At 36.6% G+C, this 24,106-nt stretch overlaps 2 protein-coding genes across 2 annotated transcripts; one reads left to right on the forward strand and one right to left on the reverse strand.

Annotated features, from left to right (window-relative positions):
* The first annotated feature begins 8,447 nt into the window (after positions 1–8,447).
* On the forward strand, positions 8,448–19,873 carry LOC113283176 (vacuolar protein sorting-associated protein 51 homolog). Its single transcript, XM_026532350.1, has 20 exons — positions 8,448–8,913; positions 10,636–10,775; positions 11,641–11,695; positions 11,777–11,884; positions 12,361–12,459; positions 12,588–12,665; positions 13,652–13,729; positions 14,063–14,185; positions 14,961–15,061; positions 15,198–15,265; positions 16,194–16,267; positions 16,567–16,633; positions 17,192–17,307; positions 17,426–17,692; positions 17,815–17,931; positions 18,460–18,531; positions 18,633–18,683; positions 18,853–19,083; positions 19,163–19,339; positions 19,428–19,873. The coding sequence occupies exons 1-20, from the start codon at positions 8,713–8,715 to the stop codon at positions 19,557–19,559; spliced, it is 2,355 nt and encodes a 784-aa protein (XP_026388135.1). The 5' UTR covers positions 8,448–8,712; the 3' UTR covers positions 19,560–19,873.
* Positions 19,874–20,020: 147 nt separating this feature from the next.
* Positions 20,021–21,157, reverse strand: LOC113283177 (NDR1/HIN1-like protein 3). Its single transcript, XM_026532351.1, has one exon. The coding sequence runs from the start codon at positions 20,900–20,902 to the stop codon at positions 20,219–20,221; it is 684 nt and encodes a 227-aa protein (XP_026388136.1). The 5' UTR covers positions 20,903–21,157; the 3' UTR covers positions 20,021–20,218.
* Between the last annotated feature and the right edge of the window lie 2,949 nt (positions 21,158–24,106).

The following is a 24,106-nucleotide window of genomic DNA, read 5'->3' on the forward strand; positions in this document are numbered from 1 at the left end:
TATTAGAAAAAACAACATTCATGAAGGTCAAGGGCGAGAAGCCATATGTTATTGAACCAACAGGTTCCACAATATTTTCATGTTCTTCTAACATATCATCATAATCATCATAATCATCATCATGGTAGCATGCATATTGGTCCTCATTAACAGTGGTGGTGTCATTAGTCGATTCGTGTTCCTCTAAATTAGGTTCATATTCAACATCATTTACATGAATGGGACTAGACACTTCATTAGGGACAACATACATTTCCTCATGAATTTCCTCCTTTTGTAGGTGAAGCAAAATCTGATCTAAATATGCATGAATTCGTGATGTAGATCTATCAAAGTTTTGCTTACTGAGTCTTAAAGTTTCTGTGGTGGAGTCTAAATTCATGGGAGTACCAAATTCTTCATGTTCAAATTGTGGTGAATGGTACATGTGTGCATGGTCATTAGGGTTTACAAAATATTGATCGCAACCCTCAAAGGATTGATTATGGTCCCAATGACTACCATTCTCACAATTTATGGGCATTTCATACCTTGGATTTTCTCTAGATTGCCTAAAATTATGCAAAATATGACAATTCTCAACAGGGTGGTCTAAACTACCACATGCGGGACATGCATAGATTTCAGGTTGCCTAAGAAAATTAGATGTGACAGATTCCTCATGTGATTGCATTTCTAAAGCTGCGATTCGAGCTTCTAATTGATCGATCAGTGATGATTGTGTGAGTGAGGCACTAGCAAAATGTTCATTTTCACGTTGTGATGAATGATGCATGTATGAATAGTCATTAGGGTTCATGTATTGCGGCTCGGGACTTTGAAAATGTCCATAATAATGCCTATGACTATTGACATCATGGTCCGTGGAAGGTTCATAACGTGAAGTTTGTCCATATGCAAGTTCTCTAAGGGATTTGTTGTACTCCCCAACTGTAGAAAAAGATCTATTCATGATTGGCTCAAAAGCTAAGTAAAGAATGTACAAAGCTCAGAATTTGGTTTTTAAAGGGTTTGGATTTTTGGGAAAAATTTGGTTTTGGTGGGAGACATTTTTTTGGTTTTTTAGAATTTGGGAGCAAGTTTGGTTTTAATGGGTTAAAGAAGAAAAAATTTGGTTGTTAAAATGGGAGCAAGTAAAATTTGGTTTTTGAATGGGAGAAAAGTTTGGTTTTTGAAATTGGGAGCAAGCCCACTGTTGGTCCTCTAATGGAATGGGAGGAAGGCTGCGGTCCACGAAACACTAAGTTTTAATTTTGAAAGTTTAATTTGGCCCAGTTGGTTAAGGCCCGACGTTTGTTTTAAAACTTTGGTTTCGAGGTCCACTCTTGAGTGGAAACAAGCCCACAATCGGTTACAAGCTCAGCTGGGTTTAAACCCAGAGTCCAAAATACAAGTCCAATGAAAGAATTTAAACAAGCCCACAAATTAAACAAACAAGCCCACAAAAATTAATTACAAACCCAACAGAAAATAAAAAGCCCAAAAATTGGCTTTAATATTACAAGCCCACAATTAAAAATTGGAAGCCCACAATTCGGGTTCTCTGAATGGGTTTACCTTTTTAGCACAGCCCAGCTGCTCTGATATTGTTGCAAAAACCCAGTTGGGCTTTGGTTCTTTTCCTTGGTGGCGTCCCAGCGGAGGAAAAACAGGTTCAGAACAGCAGGTCCAACAGCAAATGAAGTGAAGCAGATGCAGATGCAAATGCTATGCAGTGAAATGCAAAAATAGCTAATAAAACTACAAGAAAAACACAGCACCAATCCCCAACGACGCCAAAAACTTGGTGGGCCCGGGAAAGCGTATAAAATTGAAGCGAAATAAAAACGCGGGCCTACAGTAATACCGCAAGTGCACGGTCGTCAGTTGTAGCTCGTGCAAGTACGGGTCGATCCACAGAGACTGGGGGTGTTTGGAGTTTCTAGCTATTTGGGCTCTAAATTGCTATTGGGCTTCTAATTGTGCTTTGGGCTTAGTGGGTTTTTGTAACAATGAAATGTTTTTGGGCTCAGTGGGCTTTTGGATTGACTGTGAACTTATGGGCTTTTGGTCTTTTGAATTGCACTGGGCCTTGGGCTTTGATTAAGTCCACAGTGGACTGGACCTTTGATTTTTGGAATGAACTGAGCCTTGGGCTCAGTTGGCTGGGCCTTTAGATTAGCTAGGCTTCTGAGCTATGAACTAGATTACACTGGGCTTTTGTAAAACAAGGTAATGAATGCAGTAACAAGAACAGGAGAAACAAATGAGAAGAAAGAGCAAATAGTGGCAGTGAAGCTGTGATATTTACAAAGCAATGAAGATGGTAGTGAAATAATGAGACAATGGATGATAAAACAATAAACACAAGAAAACAGATACAAATACAAAACACAAAACAGGTGACAGTGACAGTGGAGAGTGATAGTGAAGAAAAGCAAAGGAAATGGTGAAAATGGCAGTGAAGATGGCAATGGAAATGAAGCAAAGAGAAAGAACCAAGGCCTAAGCCAAGGGCAGTGATGTGAAGAAATAACAAAACAGTTAAGTTTCAAGTGACTGTGAAAACAAATTGTGGGTTAAGCTAAGGCTTTGAATCCACCCTTGTGACCTATCCAGATAACATATTTCTAGGTTGAGTTGAACATCCTATGCATACATTAGAATGGGAGGAAAATCAGCTTGCTCACTGATATGCCCCTAGTATTGACTGTCTTTTGACAGCACAGTCGATCACAGGCATACCAGAGCACTGATTTCTTCCCATTGCACAACCAAAACAGGCAACAAGATAACTATCCTAGCAATACATCATTCAACAGTGCACTAGGCTTCAACTGAGCCCTAACTGAAGAACTAGAACATGAGAGAACAGATGGAACAACACATGATTAACAGGAACAACACAAAAATTGGAGAGACTGGCTAATCCAGTTCTCCCAAAACATCACATTAACAACAACATCAACAGGACAATAAAACAGGGAAAGGAATTAAACACATGAACATTACACAGTGAATACCAAGAGTAGAACATATACAGAACATCAAAGTTCTGGACACTGGCTATTCCAGAATCTAGATAAACATGAACAGGAGCTTGATATAAAATGTAACAATCACACACTCAAATTAAATACATGGTGGAGTTCAGAACAGCTAAAATTAACAATGCATTTGAATTGAGAATCATGGAATTGAAAAGATTGAAACCCTCAAAGCTACAGTTCATAACAAAACTAAACTATTCTACTGATGCTCTGGTTAATCCAGGCATAAGCCTTTACATCACACCCACAGTCATATTTATACCCAATTACAAGTTAGGGTTCTTCCCAAAAAATCCCTAAAATCAAACAGAAATTAGGTGAATTATTTCTACCTAATTTGACAGTACAAATCAGACCCATATCTTCTATAATGCTCCTCCTAACATAAAATTAGGGTTCTTTAATAAATTCCCCCAAATCAGAAAATTTAGGGTTTGGTAATTCTTACCCATATTGATGTGATTTGACGAGTTTTTCTTCGACCCATTGTTCTCCTTGGTCCTCTGTTCCATTCCCATGCTTCTATTTCTTCTCTAGCCCTAGCTATTGTACCAATTTCTTTCCTAGGGTTTTCTGAGAAAGAAAAGAAAAGAAATTGGTAGGATAGATGGCTAGAATATGGGGGGAATGATTATAGTGGAGTTGGTGGTGGTGTACGGTGTGAAGGAGTGGCGTTTGGTGGAACGGCAGTGGTGATGGCGGACATGGTGGAGTTGGCAGGAGCAGAGCTCGACTGCTCGAAGGAGGAAGATGAGAATTTGGGTAAGGTGCGTTTGGCTTAAGGGTATAGGTGTTCGATACTTGGGTGTTAGGCGGGTTTAGCAATTGTTGATGAACAGCGAGGATGAGACGTTGGATGCGAAGATGATGGATCGATCTAACGGCGAGACAGAAGGAAGCGAGGAGCGACCGTTGGATGCGGAAGTACAACGAAACTGACGGCTCAAGATGGAGCTAGGTGCTGTAGTGTTAGACAGGAGCTTCAGACTTTGATGACTGGCGATGCTGCGACCGTAAGATGCTGAGATGATCCAATCTGACGGCTATAAAGGGAAACGGGCATGGATATATGAAATGGATTTGGGTGAGGGTTTTGGGCCTTGGGTATGCCAAGCCCATATCTTCTTTAAGAACAATTCTTCCTCTTCAAGCCCACTTCTAGCCTTTTGATCTTGTGCACAACATTCTTCGCGGCTTCCTTGTGTAATTCCTCCCGGCTTTTCACCGCTTTTCTGCTCTTTTCCGCTCCGCTATTCATCCAAACTTTATTTATTACCTAAAAATGCAAAATTAATTAATAAAAATATTTATTCTTGAAAACAAAGAAAATACAGAATATGGGATAAAATGTAGAATTAATGCACAAAAGATGAGTTAAATGCCAAGAAAAATATATAGAAATATGCACTTTTTAGCACTCATCATCACGTTCCTTACATCTATGAATCCCAGCAGGACTCTACGCACTTGATTCCCGTAGCTGATCTCATCCACAACTAAGAGTTGCTACGACCCAAAGTCGAAGGCTTATAAACAAATCTATCTCCCACATATAAGTCTATTCTGATAGATATATTTGTCTCCCACAGAAGTACCTATGAAGTTTTTGTTTCGTCTTTTGATAAATCAAGGTGAACAGGATAATCCGGTCTTATATCCCGAAGAACAACCTATAAATATCAATCACCTCACAATAACTTAACTATATAGTAGTAGAAGAAGTTATTATGGAATCACAAAGAATGAGACGACGAGCTTTGTGATTACTTTCTATATTCTTACCTATCGGAGATAACTCTCTAGTTAATCTTAGAGAAGATAATACCCCATACTATAGAACAAGTAAGATCATATCACGCAACTACAGAGAAAATAGTTGGGTCTGGCTTCACGAATCCCAAATGAAGTCTTTAAGTCGTTAACCTATAACGGTTTTGGAAAAACCTAGGTTAAAGGAGAATTGACTCTAGTCCCGGGATTAGGTTTTCCAGTTGCTAAAATTCTCCCTTATATAGTCTTTCAAATCAGGGTTTGCTTTCAATCAAAGATAAGATAGCTTAGCAACAAAGCATTCAATATTCACCGTTAGATGAAAACTTGATTTAAGATTCAACCTAACTCTGCTTAAAACCAAAGCAATATCTTTCCACCGTTATGGTCTTAGCTTGTTACACATAAATGAAATTACTTTCATTTAGATATGGGTAACCGTACCTAAACGTGTATATTGAGTTGGCTCAATAATAGTTAACCGAAGTTAGCCATATGAACATTTTTGTCTTAACCACATTCATCTAACACTTCTATATAGGGCTGCACATGGGCGGGTATGGGCGGGTATAAGCTAAAACCAACCTCGCACCCACAGACTGCGGGTTTTTTTTTTCATAACCAACCCCGCACCCACAAACAGCGGGCGGGTTGGGAGGGTATGGGTTTAAACGGGTTTAAACCCACTTTATATTCAAGTATTTAGAGTAACTTCTATTCTCATTGATTAAGTGAGAAAAAAAAACCAAAACCCCCAAAATATTCATATCTAGGAAGTTCACAGATGAAGATTAAGTGTTGAATCTGTTAATTTTTCGATTGTTGTCGATTTCTGGTGAAGATTCGAAGTTGTTGTTGTCGATTTCTGGTGAAGATTTCTGGTAATTGTCGTTCGTAGGTGAAGAAGGAGAACTGAGGAGGAAGAAGAGGAGAGACCGAACAGAGAGAAGAGTGTAGAAAGTGAATGAGGGTTATCAGTTATCCTATCTACTAGTATTAGGGTTTCATAATGGACGACTAGGATTAGTTTTATCTAATGGTATATAATCTGCGGGTTTTTTGGGCGGGTATGGGCGGGTATTAGCTTAAACCAACCTCGCACCCACAGACATCGGTTTTTTTTTTCATAACCAACCCCGCACCCACAACGGGCGGGTATGGATTAAAAACCCACGGATTTAGCTGGTACGGGTGGGTTTGGGTATCGTGGGCGGGTCTTGTGCAGCCCTACTTCTATATCAAATGTGATGATCAATCAAACATGAAAGATAATCAAATGAATCTAATTATGTTTAAAATCGAGTTGTTCAATTGTTCACTATTTCACAGGAATATATATGAACCAATTGAATCAAAATCGAATTGATTCATGAGAATTAATTCATGAACATTAAGCCACGATTTGCAAAGATTACATTCCTTAATTCATAAATGTATTTGTTCATGAGTATGAAAACATATAACCGATTTTAGAAAACTAACCTCTAAGTTTGCAAACGGGTACGCAAACTATAGCTTCTGGACTTTGGTCTTGTCCAGTTGTTTGCAAACCGATATGCATACTACTGTCCCGGACCTTAACTTAGGTAGAACCGTTCGCATACTGGTATGCAAACTTGGTTCCTGGACGTTAACAGTTAAAACCGTTCGCATACTGGTATGCAAACAAGGTTTCCGGACCTGAATCATACCACAAAATTTTGCATATTGGTATGCATACTGTGATGTGTCCAGACAAAGGTTAATTTGTTCTAAACTCCCATTTAAATCATTGAAACATCCTTAGAAGACGACAATAGCTGTCTCGCACAAACTATTAGCTTATAAGTAATTTTCAAGTGATCGAATGATCAATATGAAACTTTCCGAGTCGACATCAAATGATTGTCTCATACAAATCGTGTAAGATGTTTCAAGGCGATTTTCACATGATCATCTTTTGACTTATTATTTAGTTTCCAACAAATAAATTGTTTCCAACTAAACTCGTAAAGAATATGATGAACGTAGATAAAACAAAGATCTTCCAACACATATTTCGAAAAATATACAACGGAGTTAAACTCAACTTAAAATATCAAATGTGTATAATATAAAAGTCTATATAGATATACGACTTAGTCTCATTAGGAGATAGAATGGAATAGACTTTTAAGTGACATATAAGTTTTAGTCTCCACATACCTTTTGTTGATGATGTTCTTCCAAGCTCTCCTCAGTAGATCTTCGTCTTCAATCGATGAATGCCGTGAAGTCTAAAGCTCTACTACACATTCTATCCTAATCCGAGACATATCTATAAGTAGACTAGAAATCAAGACTTATAGTTTTGATCACCTAAACTTGACAAACAATCTTGAGATAGTAACGCTTGCGAGTTCGACCAAGCAATGCTCTAACAGGAAGTAGGTGATGGGAATTTCATACATATATGTAAAAACAGATAGGTACCTAGTTTAATAAACAAGGTTAATAATCATTTTGCTTCAGCTAATATAGAAATGATGTCTCAGCTATTGGATATCGATAGTAAAACCTGGAATTCTGACATGCATCATAGTCTTTTCGATGATAACACCGCGAACATAATTATGGAGATTATGATACCATTTAAAGGTAATGATCAAATCAGATGGCAACCTAGCTCCAATAGTGAGTTTAGTGTCAAAAATTCTTATAAAACAATTTCAATTGATTTATCCTCAATACAGTGATGAACTGAAAGATGTTATGGAAAAAAGACTACTGCAGACAATCTTACACTTCAACAAAGTGGACAACCAGAAATATTATTAGGGATTGTCTAGATTTATTAGTTAATTTTGAGAAATGTCTCTGCATTTTTGTGCATAGAAATGCTAATCACGTTGCGGATTCTTTGGAAAAATATGCTATAAATCTTGTTAATAAGGAAGAATGGAATGTCAATTTTCCATCTTGGATTTCATTACGTCTCCAATAGAAAAAAAGATGTAATCCTTTCTCAAGCAGTCCTCTTCGATTTTCGACCCGAAATCAAATTTCAAAAGATTTTGTCGTAAATTGTAATCAATTGAGTAATATAAAGAATAAGTAATACTACCTCCGTCCCACTATTAGATGACCTAGTTGAAGTTTACACAATTTTTAAGGTAAGGAATGAGAAGGAGTATTTTTTAAGTGTTTTTTACAATTATACCCTTATGGATAATAATTTGTAAAATTTAGAAATGATTTATGTCTCAAACTATACCATGGATTTTCGTATACTTTGTATCATTGGAAAGCATTTTAAAACACCTACTTAACGGTATAAACATGGATATGAAATTATATACATTTCTTATACTAACGATAATCAATCAAAAGGATAATTTTAGAAATATTCCCTTATTTAATGAAATAGGTCAACTAATGGTGGGATAAAACTTTAAACTAACTAGGTCACCTAATAGTGAGACGGAGAGAGTACCACAATTTCTAATTATCAATTATTTTTAATCCTAGTACATACAATATTTCATTTAAATATCTTGTATGATTTATTTAGTTTCCCTAGATCCCATTTATTTCTATTTTCTTAGACCCTTTGAATCTAACCCAAATTTCACTGAGATTAAATCCATTTTTGTTTTTTTCTTTTTTGTCCTTCAAAATTTTGAAAATGGGAAACAAAGAGAGGAAGAAAGATTAGTCACAAATTCCTTTTGGTTTTCTATCAATAGCTTTCTTATTAAAAAAAGAAAAGAAAAAAGCTGTGCCGTAGCCGACGCCCAACGTACCCAAGAAAACCCAGTACCTACTTGCTTTCATTTTCTTACACTCGTCTGACAAACAAATTCGCTCAGATCTGAGAAGAACAACAAAAAGAAGAGAAACGATCTGCTAATCAGAAGAAGAAGAGATAAAAATAAAGAAAGAAGAATTCCTGAAAATGGCGGTCGAAGATGCACCACCGTTGGATGATAAAGCAAAGAGAATGAGAGATTTATTATCAAGCTTTTACTCCCCTGATCTTTCTTCTTCCTCATCTTCCACAATGGCTGCTAATGCTGCTGCTGCTGTTGCTAAACAAAATTCACTCGAATCTATTAATTCTCCTTCTTTTGATCCAGATCAATACATGAAACTTTTGGTATGTGCATCTCTTCCAAAATCGTTCACTTAAAATTGTTTTGCGTTTGTTTGTGGCATAATTTTGTTTGTTTGTGAGTTCTAGATTGCGATTTGATTAAGTGTATATTGTTCGTAATGTGTTTAAACTATTAAATTGAGGAAATTATCAAATTAAGACTAGTTTGAGTGTCTAATTTTAAATATTCAGTATGAAAGATTGGTAGATTTTAGGTAAACTAATTATGTTGAGAAAATATTGAAATGTTAAGCTGGTGCATATGGTATTTCAAGAAGGAATATGGCTTACTTGATCAAATGTGGATTTAAGTATGACCAAGAATTTCTCAAAGTAACAGGTGTTATGAGACTGTTTAGTTTAGTGTCTTAAATGAGTTCACAAAGTATTTAGGATTGAATGTTGAGTGTTAATTCAGCTAGAATCTAGAGTTCACGAAATCATGTCTAATAAGCAGTCAGAAAGGTTTTGCAGTCAAGGCTGTGGGAGTGAATTCATTAGGATATTAAGATTAAGGGTGATGATTCTTGTCAATTTAATAATCTTATAATTGAATGACCTTAACTATCTCGAAGGAAGCCTTTACTCGTAAGTGTCCGGTTAGGATAAAGAAAAAGCTGTTCTTTAGAACTTGCGTTACTTTACAAAGGGAACAAAAGGATATTTGTAGAACCACAATGGATAATTATTAGTACATTAGGAACAATATATGGAGGTTCAATTTGATTTACCGGGGTGAAGATACAGATTTGTGGAAATACAAAACCAAAAGGAATTTGTTTTTCCATTGACTCCTTCCTATATTCATAATTTTCCCGTCCTTCTCGGCTTCTTTGTCTCTTCAACAGTTGCAATTATTAGCTCTCGGTATGATTGTCACGCTTACGCTGACCAGCCAGCTTACATCTAGAGATATAGTTTTACCAGTTTGCGTCATATGCGTGCATATTCATAGCATTGGTCAACTTTCAGTTCCAAGCTGACTAGGATACCTTGTAGGTGGTTTGCAGTTACTCTATGAGCTTTTAAATCAGTCTACTAGTCTGTTCGGATTGCTTCGGTGATCTGGATATATTTTTTCTGCACTTTGTTTTTTCCTTTTTTTTTTTGGGAAACATAAAAGAGTCAAATAGTGCTTCTAAACAAGTTAAGCTCGGGATGCGCCATGTAACGGCTCACACATGTGTCTTATGTTTTAATTTACCTTTTCACTGGAACTTTAACTTCCTATTTCCATCAAAACCAAAACCTTTTTCGCTCAGAAATGTTCACGATTCTGTCAAGGTTGACGTGTTTCCATCCATGTGCTGTTCTAATGAAGTCAGCAAGTAATGGATTGCATTAGGTAGGCAAGCTAGAATGATGAAGACCATTTAGCAGGTCTCATTGATTGCTGATCAAATTAGGAAAATTGTTAGGGATGTGTTCTAAAATCCCATGAGTTGGTTGACTAGAAAATGCACGCAAGCCTTTGCACCTTCCCATGATTTTGGACATTTGATTTCTTGTTTGACACAAGATTGTCTGAAGATTATAAAATAATATTAAAATAATTAGGAAGAAATGATCAAGATCAGGCATGGGTTCCAAACTCTATTTTACGAAACTCTAATATTTTTAATGGAAAACTTCCACCACATCTCTGTGCTGCTACCAGACCCTTCTCATGTAGTCTCTTAAGTCTTAATGTACAATTGATTTTCAGTTTTGATTGCCCATGTGCAGATCCATAAATCAAACCTGGAGGGACTTCTTCAAAGACATGTTGAAATGGCTGCCGAAATAAAAAATCTTGACACCGATTTGCAAATGCTAGTATACGAAAACTATAACAAGTTTATTAGTGCCACCGAAACAATTAAAAGGTATGTAGTATACAAGCATGTATAGTAGGGTTAACACCATATGCTTGTGCCAAAACAATGAGACACTCACAGTCTTATTAAAGATACAGCGGATTGGTGTCACGTTTTACTTTGGTTGCACGTCCGCTCTTATTGTTGTTTGAACATAACAAGTTAACATAACACTAGACCTGAGTGTTATTGTTGTAGAGGAATCTCACAAACATGGTTTTTGTTTCAAGAATTTTGCTGGACCAGTCATACTTGTGGACGTGATGTAATCAGAAGATAAACAATCCGAGCACCATATTTCGAATTCTTAGTTAGAGATACAGATAAGAGTTACCCCTATTGTAATTAGTGTTTGAATCGCTTTTAATGGTGTCATGCTAATTAAAATGGTGGAAAGCTCTTGTCCTTCGTTGACATTCCAGTGAAGATACTGCTCAACCAAGGTCGTAGACCTCGCATATGTGATTTTTTTTTATTTTTTTTTAATTTTCCATTTTATTTATATCATTCTTATCCTTGTATCTATTCAAGGGGCACCACAAGTGCTTTCTTTATTTCAGTGAAAAGTGTTTAAATACTTAGGTATCTTTGGACTAGGTGTAACCAGTAAGTGAATAACCGTTTCCCTCATCCAGTAGATGGTTAAATGGAAATTCATACCGTAACGACTACTGCAACCAAACTTGAGACCTCACATTTACCAAACTTGAAGCACTTGCTAGTTCTTTCTGTCAAGTGCGTGATGTAAACAGTGAGTCACGTGTGTTTAGATTCTCATCTCATGCTGTTTCAGTATTGATGAGACACTGTCATAGTTAGGCTTACAAGTAGCTTTGTTACATGAACTCAAACGACGTCATTTTTTTTTCTGCAGGATGAAAAATAACATTGTCGGCATGGAGGTCAACATGGAGCAGCTTCTCGATAAGGTGTATATATCTTCCAATTCACAATTTATGTGATTGGGGTTTACTAGGAAAGCATTAACTAATTCCTTGCTCGTATCGCAGATCGTGTCTGTGCAATCTAAAAGTGACGTGGTCAATACATCTCTTTTCGAAAAGAGAGAACACATTGAGAAATTGCATCGAACGCGCAATCTTCTTCGGAAAGTTCAGGTATCAAATGTACCTGATCACACTTTTTGAGTGGTAGGTACTACAGAGAATCAGTGAATAATGAACCAACTATATTATTAAAACAAGATTGATTCATATGAAATATGACAGCGTGCATATAGTGGATTTTTTTATGAAAATAAGACCTTGAGTATGAGCAGACGAAACAAGTTAGGTGATGTTAATTGGAATGAAATAATCATATGATTAGGGTGGTTTGGAATAGTAGTTGAACAGCTCCTTTGAGGATGCTTTGAGCCTTTTACCTCTTCTAGCTGTGTTGGTGCTAGAGTTCTATTGATATCTGCGGCATGAACAGAATTGAGTATGTGCATAAAGGAAATGTAAATGGTTAGTCAAGTATGATATCAAATAAACTCTTGATTGGATGGCAAGAATTTCTCAAGAATTTATGAGCGTAAAATATGTTACCCATGTATATTCATCACAGCTTTCATCCTTTTCTGAAAATACAGTTTATATATGATCTTCCTACTCGACTTGGGAAATGTATCAAATCAGAAGCTTATGTTGACGCCGTTAAGTTTTATACCGGAGCCATGCCAATTTTTAAGGTATTTTCTCTACCTGGCTCTTCCACTGTTTTATACTTCTACTCAGTTTTCTGTATACTGTTTGTTGTTTTCTTTTGTTAATTAAAATATAAATGGCGTTTATATGAAATTAAGTGTCTACTCTTTAGGTATATGGTGACTCATCCTTCCAGGATTGCAAGAGAGCATCTGAGGAAGCAATGGGTACAATCATAAAGAATCTTCAGGTACACAATTTTCTTCTTTAATTTAATATGATACATAAAGCTCTTCTGATTGCATCGATCTTATGCTTTGGCTCTATATATAATTTCTACTCGTGGCTTGCATGTTATATGTTTTTATCTGCCTACATTTTAGCCTAAAAAATCACCGTATGGGCACATTATGGGAAATAGATAGTCATATACCGTCCCTCCTTGTTTTCCTATATACTCCCTGCAAAACCCTCTTATTCCCCACCAATTTCTTTAACACTTGTATGCTCAACTAGTCATTTCTTTTGAAGTAGGCAGCGGAGACCAATACTGACATGTAGAAATTAAAATATATTCTCTTGTGCTCCACCAGCTTTTTTGTTTGAGCTCCACAACTAGTTGTGGAACCCTCAAACTTTAACACTTGGCCCATGCTCTGACCATGTTAACACCTTCTTCAGCCATTTTCATGATGGACAGCTTGTTAGAGTTCGAAATCTCACCTTAAGAACAAATTAAATAATAATAGAAACCTAATGTTACTATTTCTTCCTCAAACTCCAATCCACTTTCACGAAGCTGAGAGTTCATGGTTTTTCTATTTTGGGTTCGTCTAACCATGATCTCCTATCGCTCCTGTCTTTCATATCCCTCTAAACCCTCTTATTTTGTGGATATTCCCTGTTTTAAATTAGCATTTCTGTAGACCTGAAAATGTACTTGGAGAGGATTAATTGCTGGAAAGAGTTGGGGAGGTACCAGCACAAGCTGATTTTGTCAGGATGTGCACCCCATCGTCTAGAGGCTAGGTTTGAACTGGATAGGTTTTGGTACATAAAGTTTGGGTCCTGTGAAATTGTACTTATTGGAATCTTGAATGTGATATTATATCATATATCATGAATAACCTTCTGTACGTGATGGTTGCAATCATAAATTATATTTGAAAGCGCGAAACTTTTGTATCCAAATGCTGCAACATCTAGAGTTAACTATTCTTAGTGTGTTTGTACCAGGCAAAGCTTATGTCAGATTCTGAACATATTGAAGCGAGAACAGAAGCTGTACAACTTCTTAAGCAATTGGACTTTCCGGTTGGTAACTACATTTTTATTTTTATTTTTTTGCTTGTTATATGTATGTATTCACCCCTTGGTACACATGGACTTATGATATTTGTGCTTCCCCAGTATGCTACTAGAAAAATGTTAGTAACTGTATACTATAATGATAACAAGATTTTTCACAAATTTCGGAAACATAGGTATCCTAATAAGAAATTCGAGTCTGTAGCTGCCTATATATTCTTGCTTACCAGTGGAGGCAGTTTCTTTCTCTTTAAGTTCTCTATGCAGTATCCTTTTTCTTCATATCTCATCACCTGATGGCAAATGCTGACTATGAGATTTTCGTTATTGTTTTTGCAGGTTGACAGCTTAAGGACAAGACTACTTGAAAAGTTACAGCACTTCGTCGGGGACCTTCAGCTTGAAGCTACTGTGGGGCAGACTACTGAAGTGGATACCGAGCAGCCGATAAAAGTTGGAAAGGTTTTTAAAATCTGTCTCTTTACTCATAGTAGATTTGGGACCTGAATGATTAGCTTGTTGTTGTCTCTTCACCTCGTGACTTTTGAACATTAAAATTTGCCTATTCGGACTGTAGGTCCGTCCGTCCATGCATTTTCCTGTATGGTGCTGACCTATGTATCATTTGCTCCATACGAGTCTTTTTTGTTTACAAAAAAACAAATCAAAAATCTTTTGCCAGCAAAAGGAGATCTTTTTTAAGTGCTAATCAAAGGAACCATCCAGCAAACAGAACAACAAGATAAACTATAAGTAGCATGTTTGGGACATTTTTGCAAGTTCTTCACTTAACTGTTTAATTCCCCTTAGGTATTCTGTCACCATTAACCTTGGCTTATTTTCCCAATTTCTTGATGTAAAAACACCAATGACAGGAGACTAAAATCCCTATAGTGTGTTGTAACATCTTGGCCAAGGTTACGTAACTCCATATGATAAGCTTATTGAAGTAATTGTTTATGGGCTTAAAGTTGAAATTTAATACATGCTGAATAAATTCATACATGAACAAGAACGAGCCTTTCCTATTAGCTGCTTTATGTTTCTATTTCGGGAATGATTTCTGTTATTGACTCAGCGTTAAAGCTAAAGCCATTCCTCAAGTTTTGCATAGTACTTGCACCTGTAATGGATTGCTTGCTAGCCTTCTTTTATTTGCATCCCATCACTCATGAGCATAATTGTTTTCATCATAATGATGAACCATCTTACAGTTTTGCTTTATTCTCCTACTTAGGCTACGGTACAAGAGTTCGCAGAGGCTGTTCGTGCTTATCGGGTAATATTTCCTGAGTCAGAAGAGCAGCTCACTCAGCTTGCAAGAGAATTGTTTAGCAGGTATACATGTAACTGGTTGTATTCTTCTTCTTTTCCCTCTCTTTAAATTACCTTAAAGTTTCATCTGTTTGTCACTATTGTAGCTGAATGCTGCTTTTTCTTGTGAGATTCTGACCTTGATTTTTTCTTTGAAAAGGCACTCGAAGACCATTGAATACCGATTAAAGAAAAAGGTTACGCCGTCAGATATATTGAAAATGCTGCGTAAGTACTCTATCTTTTTATTTCTGATCGATCAAGTACACTATATTAATATATTAGTTTTGCATCATGAGTTTGTACGTAACTATTGTCCAGTACGAGTGCGACTTCATTTAGGTCAGAAAACAACTTACTATCTTGGGATTTAACCAGCAGTTAACAAGAAAAAGTAGTAAAAAATGAGTGGTACAAGTCTGCTGTTTTATGCATCAATTACAGTTTTTTTTTTTTTTTTTTTTTGCATTTACTAGATTATTTCTCTCTCACGGGCGACCCATCTTGATATTCATGTTTATTGACGCTGTTGGTGATACATTTTTTCTTTATGCGAGAGGCTGTATTGAGTGATCTTTTAGCTTTTCCTCTGCTCATCTATCCAATATTCCCAGTTCCCAGTCATAAACAAGAAATTTCAATTAAAACCTTGAAAGCTCTAGTGGACTCTAATGCTGTCCCGTGGGCCAATAAAGCAAATGTTTATGTATGATGAGTTTTTTGGGAGTTCACTTATTATCCGGCAAGACACTGTCTGGTTAAGAAGGGGGAAATCATCAAGTAAAAGGCTGATGGTGCTAGGTTATAGCCTATTAGTGGAATGTTCTGCAACAACCCCTCATAGTAGATATGGAAGCCTAACAGAAAAACATGCTAGCTGACAGCTTATATATGCTTGTTAGCCTATTCAGGATTCCAGGTTAATAGCGAAGAAATAGGCAACCGTGTCTTTTCTTCCATATCTTTCAAGCTTTATACACAAATTTGGTAAACTGGCAAAGTTTAATGGCTAGTTCGCTATGTCTATTGGTCACTCATGTCCGACACGAGTACCAGAGTCACTATGCATAGACATGGCAGAATTTTGAAAAACTAGGTGTCATGGATACGGAGATCTCTATGTTAATTCATAAATTATTTCGATGGATGATTGCAGGAGTTATTTGGATGGATATTACGGTGATGGATGAAGTGTTGCCCGAGGCTGCTCTCCCATTATATTCTCTTGAGGTCTACTACTATCTTTCTATATGTTTACATTGGTGGTATCTAGTGATGATTATCGAGCTTCACAATCTAAGAAGTAGTTTTTTCCCCCCTAATTGATCTTAGAAGTTTGTTTTTGATGTTAATGTCCAATGCATGTCCTTCCAGTCCGATCTCTGTTTTGATGTTAGTTGGAATTTTTAATCTACCCAAATTGCAATGTTCTTTTTACTTTAAAATTGAAAACACAATCTTATAGTATTTGATAAACTTATACATATACCTCTTGATTTGTCTTGATAACTCAATTATAATGATTTTAGGTTGCCAGAGATGTTACGAGGCGATATGTGAGATGCGCATTCTCCCATCTCCTACAAGACGTCTCAGGTGACTCTTGTTCTAGCTATAATGATAAGTTATTCTAGACTTACATTTCTATTATTATAATGTGCCTGAGAAGTACTTCCGTAAGGCATCTCCTTTTCATACCCAGAGTTTTTCCAATTTTACCTCTGTAAAACAAAAGTGACCACATTTATTTCCATTCCTTAGAACTAAGAGCAACACACGCGAATCTGGACATAGTTAATTTAACAAGTGGATTTCACCTAAATCCCTATTGTTCTTTAGTCTAAAAACAACTAATATGTAGGCGTGGAATGTCTTCGTAAGCAAAGCAATGAAAAGTTTGGATTTTCCAACCTAATGTTCATATTAAGGAGTTTACATGCGTTCCCAGTTTTGTAACTGGTTCTTTTTGAACTATTTTTGTTATGTGAGAAATGTTGTTTGACAGAGATGCCACTATTTTAAAGATTTAAATCAACAAAGTCACATGATTCGTAGTCTCTTTGTAAATTTTCATTCTCAGTCCAAGTTTGTTTATATGTCCATTCATCTAGAATGCATTCCCATGTTTTGAGTTAGAGTTGTTCAAAATGGCAGAGGCCCTCATGAGAGTACATGCCAAGCCAAAGGTAGGGATAGAGGAGGATTGCTTGCAGGTTGCCCTGGATGGAAGTAAAAGGGTTGTGATTCAGGGAAGCATGGACGTCCTACTGGTAACAATCCAGCACCTTACTTATAAATATGGAGTATATTATTTCACATATTTATCTGCTTAGCAAATTAAATGACTATGTGATCTGTCATTATCCTATTGTCTCTTGTTTATTCTAGGGATTTCGCCAGCTTCTTGATGATAACCTAGAGATATTAGTGAAGTTGAGGGACTCAATCGTCGATTGGGTACAAGATGGTTTCCAACAATTCTTCAAGTCACTTGATGATTACTTCCTTCGTATTTCGGGAGGAAGTATTCCAACTACTGAAGATCAAGATTCAGTAGACGCGACGAAGGGGGAGAAAGTTCTTGCCGGGCTTGTTCTTGTGTTGGCCCAACTTGCTGTTTTCATAGAGCAAAGCGCCATTCCTAGAATTACGGAGGTAAGGAGTTGTTGATGTTTTCTTTTGCTTATTTGTTTTTCTAATGCTAATGGTAAATGATAGTTGTAGACCTGTAGTCTCATGACCTGTTTTATAAAAAAATTCCATCTTCCATTTATTAGGAAATAGCTGCCTCTTTTTCTGGTGGAGGGGTTCGTGATAATGAGAATGGACCTGCATTTGTTCCTGGAGAGATCTGTCGCACATTTCGGGCAGCGGGCGAAAAGTTTCTCCATCTAGTATGTGGATATTTTCATTTAGTTATTTTTATAGCTTGTGGATTTTGACTAAAGATGGAGTATTGTTGCCTTCAGAATTTTTTATTCCGCTATTGTGCTAGCAAATATATTGATGTAGGGTCGCAGAATGACCTAAATTTATTTGAAGATGGTGGAACATTAAGTGGGCTTTGTGACCGTAGCGGTTCGTAGTATTAGCTTAGGAAGATTTAATGACCATGCAGTACTTTTCCGTCTGTAGGTGTCACATACTTTTACACATAGTAAAGCTTAATTATGTTTTTGATATGTGTGCTAATTAAAAAAGAAAAGCAAAATTTATTAAAGATCAAAAAACACAAGATACACACACGATACAAAGTCTTAATTTTATTATGTACCTGCTAAAGTTCCACATGTGTCCTTGACTCGTTATATGTGTAACTAGTGATAGTTCTTATTAGTATATTTTAGTAAGTTCATCCAGTGCCTCATGAGGGTACATCTAAACTCACCTGAGAATGCCTTGTCGAATCTTTCTCTCTGCAGTACATCAATATGAAAACTCAGAAGATATCTGTTCTTCTCAGAAAGAGGTTTACAACACCCAACTGGATCAAGGTCAGTAGTTTCTTTTATTTATTCCTCCGAGCGTTGTATTGCGTGGCACTAATAGATCCGTGAATTTTCTTTGCTGACCTTTCTGATTAAACTTATTGCAGCACAAGGAACCCAGAGAAGTTCATATGTTCGTTGATTTACTTCTTCAAGAGGTATGGCCATTTTATTTTCCACCAATAGGAAGCTCTCAATCTCATAGTCATCACTTGGATGCTTACCTTATTTCGTGTGTTGATTATCATCTGAGCTTCTTGATTCCTTCATGCTTCCTATTTTAGCTCAAGTGCATTGACAATCTTTCTTTCCCATCCATGTGTTTAGCTGGAAGCCATAAGGAATGAAGTAAAACAGATTTTACCTAGAGGGCACGCCAGAAAACATCGTCGGTCTGACAGCAACGGGAGCACTGCTTCGTCCCGTAGTAATCCAATACGTGAAGATAAAAATGTGCGATCAAATGCTCAACGGGCAAGGAGCCAACTTCTAGAGACCCATCTTGCGAAGTTGTTCAAACAAAAGATGGAAATTTTCACAAAAGTCGAATATACACAGGTAATTAGTGACTTCTGTGACAATGGGCATGTAAAAGGTGAAGCAAAGCAGTTGACTTCTATTTTCATTTGGTTTCCAGGAATCAGTTGTGTCAACTATGGTGAAACTTTGCCTCAAGAGCTTCCAGGAATTTGTCAGGCTCCAATCTTTCAACCGCAGTGGATTTCAGCAAATTCAATTGGATATTCAGTTCCTAAGAACCCCTTTAAAAGAAATTGCTGAAGATGAAGCTGCCATTGACTTCCTATTGGATGAGGTGAAAATCTTGATATAAATCGTACATGAGCTTTGTAGAAAGTTCTGCTAAATGCTTTTCTTCATTGTTGTGGATGTTACATTTGTAGGTAACTGTTGCCGCAGCTGAGAGGTGTCTGGACTCAACCCCGCTGGAGCCTGCTATCTTGGACAGACTTATACAAGCGAAATTGACCAGGGGAAGAGACCAAAACAACAACAATTCAATGCCTTCTGCTTGATGAGACTTCTGCTTTGATGAGAACTAGTAACACACAAGTATATAGACTCTTTTCGTTCTTACACTCGGTTCACTTCTTGTCTGTGTAGTGTAACTGTTAGAGTGCAACCGCATCAACTCATCCGTCTGTTAGTTTTACAGGATTTGTTAAACGTGTTATTTTTGTGCTTGCGGTCCTGTAACACCGACTGTATCTCAGTGTATAAATAATGTGTCTGTACTTTCTCTTTCCTGTTTGATCTTTTCTAAAATGTAACTATGGTAATAGGATTTGAGTATTCGACCCTTCATTGAGAGAAAGTGTCAATTTTATAGAAATCAATACTGTCGTCAGCTTGTCCTGGTGGAATATAAAAATGCCCACCTTCTCGAATCGGTTGTTCCCTTATCGACTACCAAAAAGTTGACATGATCAACTTATCTTGAGAAAAATGTAGTTATCACAGAACAAGCAAACTTAGAGAAAGGACAAGTACTTATAAAACTCAATATCAAATTATTTATTCACATTAAAAGGAAAAAGTAAATGGTGTTACCTAAATAACACCTAACACAAATGAAAATGAACCAATTAAAACAATACTCCTATCATCAACAGTGCATCTATCTCTCTCTGTACCAAAACGAAAAAAAATCAACCAAGGAATAAGCCGAGGAGGATTAGAATCTGTAACCAAATTCACAGTTCTCAGCAGTGAACCCAACTCCAGGATTAGACTCAGAACCCAAAGGAACTTCAAACTCACACATAATCTTAGGCTTAAACTTCAAAGTCTTAACAACACCGGCCTTGAATCTCATCTTAAGATAGAGTTTAACTTCAATATCGAACTTCCCTTCAGTCTTATCTTTGTTGTACTCACCTTGTACGTTTGGTAAAAGTCTCTGCCCTTTGAAAACTGGTTTAATAATAGTTGTGTTCTTATGGCCTTGATAGAATGGTGTTATCGTGATCGAATCGAACCGCTGACCGTCGTAAAAAGCTCTAGCTTCAATCTCATCGTAGTAAACACCAATTTTCTTGTTAGGGTTTCTTAGATTTATGGTCACACCAAGATTGTAGTGAAGGATGTTGTTGTCTGTAACATTGAATTGAGTGAGGGAAACCTCTTCGACATGGACTTTCAAGGGATTAATCGGACGAAGGATTAACCAAACAACAAGAGCTGCTAAACCCAACACGATGAGAAGAAAGAAGATTATTTGGAAGATCATCTTGAGAATACAGCATGGGAAACAACAGATTCCACAGTCGCGACTTCCACGGCCATGACTGTGATATGATTGTTGTGGTGGAATTGATGGACCGTAGTATGCACCGTTCAACTCGGATTGCTTTGCCATTGTGCACAAAAACTAAGAACAACCAAATGCAAGAGATAAATCAAAACTCAGAACTGGTGTTGTTGTAGAAGGAGAGAAGGGGAGATGAAAAGATAAGTGTTGAGATGAATTGAGATTTATGAATTGAAGGGGGCGATTTCTGTAGTTATTATAGGTCGTAACGGAAGAAGGTGAGCAGTTAATGTTGAAACCGGATTTGGTGAGTCTTAATAGTGAAGAAAACCGTGGTTTGTTGACATTCTTGACGCGTTTCTTTGAAATCTAGGGTTGTGTAGAGTTATTTATGGGATTATTCGGAATTAACGTGTTATATGCTTAATTGACTTTATCCCGAAATACGCAGAAAAAAATAACGAGGAAACTGGGTTCAGGGCGTGATTTTCTAGTGAAAATGATAGATCGGTCTAAATAATGTGGTTGTTTGTGTGGGGATTAAGATTGGTGTTGACGGCTCGGCCAGAAAGGGGCGATTTTGTGCTAGGAAAGTCTTGTATTCGCGTTTGACAATTGGTGTAAACGGCTGAGGTTGGAAATGCTGCTACTCAAATGGTAGGTTAGATGGACGCATCAAATCCCACAAACATTTTTTTTTTTTTGTTGCCGAATGCTTCCCTTATTCACGGATTATTTTCCGAACAATTTTCTACAAAATCATTTTTCGTGGAACATCTGTTATAAAAGTGGGCTTTTGATACCCTTGGGCCTTGCATCGAGACCGGTTTAGCTAGCTGGGAAGTGAAAAGCATAGTCTTATGTGAAAACTACATGGAGATCCATTTTTGGGATCTTTCCCACTGTGAAACCCACGCTCAGAAATCTGAAGGCGCGCACCCATTTTCTAGGAAAAAGTTATTCTCAAACCCATATTTTATAAAATTATGTTTCGTTCTTTGTTCTTTTTTCTTTTTCTTCTTCTTCTTCTTCATCTTCAATTCCTTTTCTTCAACAACGCCACCAACCCATCATCCATCTTCTAATTTTGGATCAATTCGATTCAACACTAAGCAACCCATTCATCTTGTTAACCTCCACCTATTCACAGATTCAACCATTTGATCTTCAGAGCAGATCTATCTTCTTCTTTTGAGTTCAACAGGAAACCCATAATCATCTTCATATTCAAACCACCGACCCCTTATCAACAATGTCATCTCTATCTCTCAAGAACACGGAAACCCTAACTTCAATTCCTTAATCCCATCTGTTGAGTGATGGAATTTTTATAGTGGTAAATAAGATTGTCGTTCACTCGGATTTTGTTGAGATTGATTTATGCTTGAATATACAAAATACTAAAAACAAAGGAAAATATAGAAAATAAGGTCACAGGATGAAGAGATACTAGGACGCAGGATTTCACTACTTTTCATATTCTTGTGGTTCAATCATTAATTCTAAACAATATATCTCAAACAAAAGAAATTGTGACTCTAATTCTTTGCCAAAAATTGATTTCATAAAACATTAGTTGTAAGTTGCGAGCATGACGCATCAAAAGTAATTAAAACCAAGCATGTGACATCAAACAAAATAACAAATAATTAGTAGAAATCATAACGCAATTAAATCTATGCAAAAAGTCATATAAAGAATTAATTCATTTACCACAATCATGAAAAGTTGCTTCCTCCGTCGTCCTAGAAATGGGGTTTAGCTCCTCATGATAATACCAGAGACGATAATATGATTAAATAAATTTATTTTATTAATCACCATTGGAGTTCTCAAAATAAACCGTACAATCCTTTTTATAAAATTATAATAATCAGAAACAGTAGAAAATAGAATTGAAAATATCAAACTCCAAATGAAATAACGCTCTTGGCTCCGGACTACCGACCTCTCCAAATGTGCTCTCTAGCTCTCTATTTATACACACAAATACACATTACTCAAATATTTTCTTCCATAACTCCAAAATCTTCTTCTTTTTAATTAAAAATATCTTCAGAATTTTTCCTTCTCTTTATTCTATATATTTCTTTACTAAACTCATATCTTCTATAGTTCGCAGAATAAAATCCAAGATAAAATCTTCTAAGTATATCTTTCTTGTTTAATACAAGATAACTTCCTTTTTCTTCAAAACTTCATGTTTATAAGGCAAGAAGATACTCTTATCTTAAAGATAATAAATCCTTTACCGTTGACACCAAATTTCCCGCCAATTTTTCTTTTCAAATCAAGGAAGAAGATGAAGCCCCCTTAACCAGTAATGGGGTGCGATTAGCAGTTGGCTCCCTGGGGTGCCCCTTATCAGTTAGGTGCCCCTTATCCAAAACTGAGAGTCTGAATAACATGTGTCCTCTGGGTGCCTATACCAACTTTTCGAGCCGAATTTTCCAAAAATGTTTATTTTCTAAAAATACCTACAAACACATAAAACACCATAATAAGTAGAAAATCGAGTACCAACGATACTGAAAATTGAGGACAATTCGGTCACCAAAATGTGTCTATCATTGAGCAGCGACACAAAAATTCCCTTTTCAATTATGCTCAAACCCACACAAATTCGCACCAATCTTCACTCAATTTCAGATCTGAAATCACACCCACTGATTGCTCCATCGTTTCTCTAAGTCATGGTAACAAACTAAACATCACCGATGTTTAAACAATCAAAGTATATTAGGCTTCACACGAAAAAAATAGACGATTAGGACTGTAGAAAAATATAGTTGAATCTCGTATATGAAGAAAGTGTTCTCCTATGTCATTGCTTATCAATTCGCTTCCTTATCTTCTTCTTTAGCTGCTGTGCTGCTGTGAATAGGAGTTATGGTTCAGAAGAGAATTCAGGGTTTGGGGACGGACATAGTATAATATCTACGTTATGGTTGCCATGCACTTTTAAGGATGAATGCTTACAAACGATTAAAAGAGTAGAGATGAGTGGTTTGATGAAGTAAATAATATCTACGTTATGCAGATACTTTTTTCTTAGTATTGAAACCAACAAAAAACAAGGTTGCATAACTTTTTATGCACCTACAATAATATCTACATAACAAGTTATGCAGTCATGAAAGTGGATGCATAACCTGTTATGCATCCGAAAATATGACTGCATAATGCATTATGCATCGAGAAAATGGATGCATAACCTGATATGCATCATTTAAATATGGCTGCATAACGCATTATGCACCAATTTTTTCTGTACGAACTAAAATCAACCAAAACAATGGCTACATAACTTGT

This window comes from Papaver somniferum, chromosome 5, assembly GCF_003573695.1.
Source record: "Papaver somniferum cultivar HN1 chromosome 5, ASM357369v1, whole genome shotgun sequence".
NCBI lineage: Eukaryota > Viridiplantae > Streptophyta > Magnoliopsida > Ranunculales > Papaveraceae > Papaver > Papaver somniferum.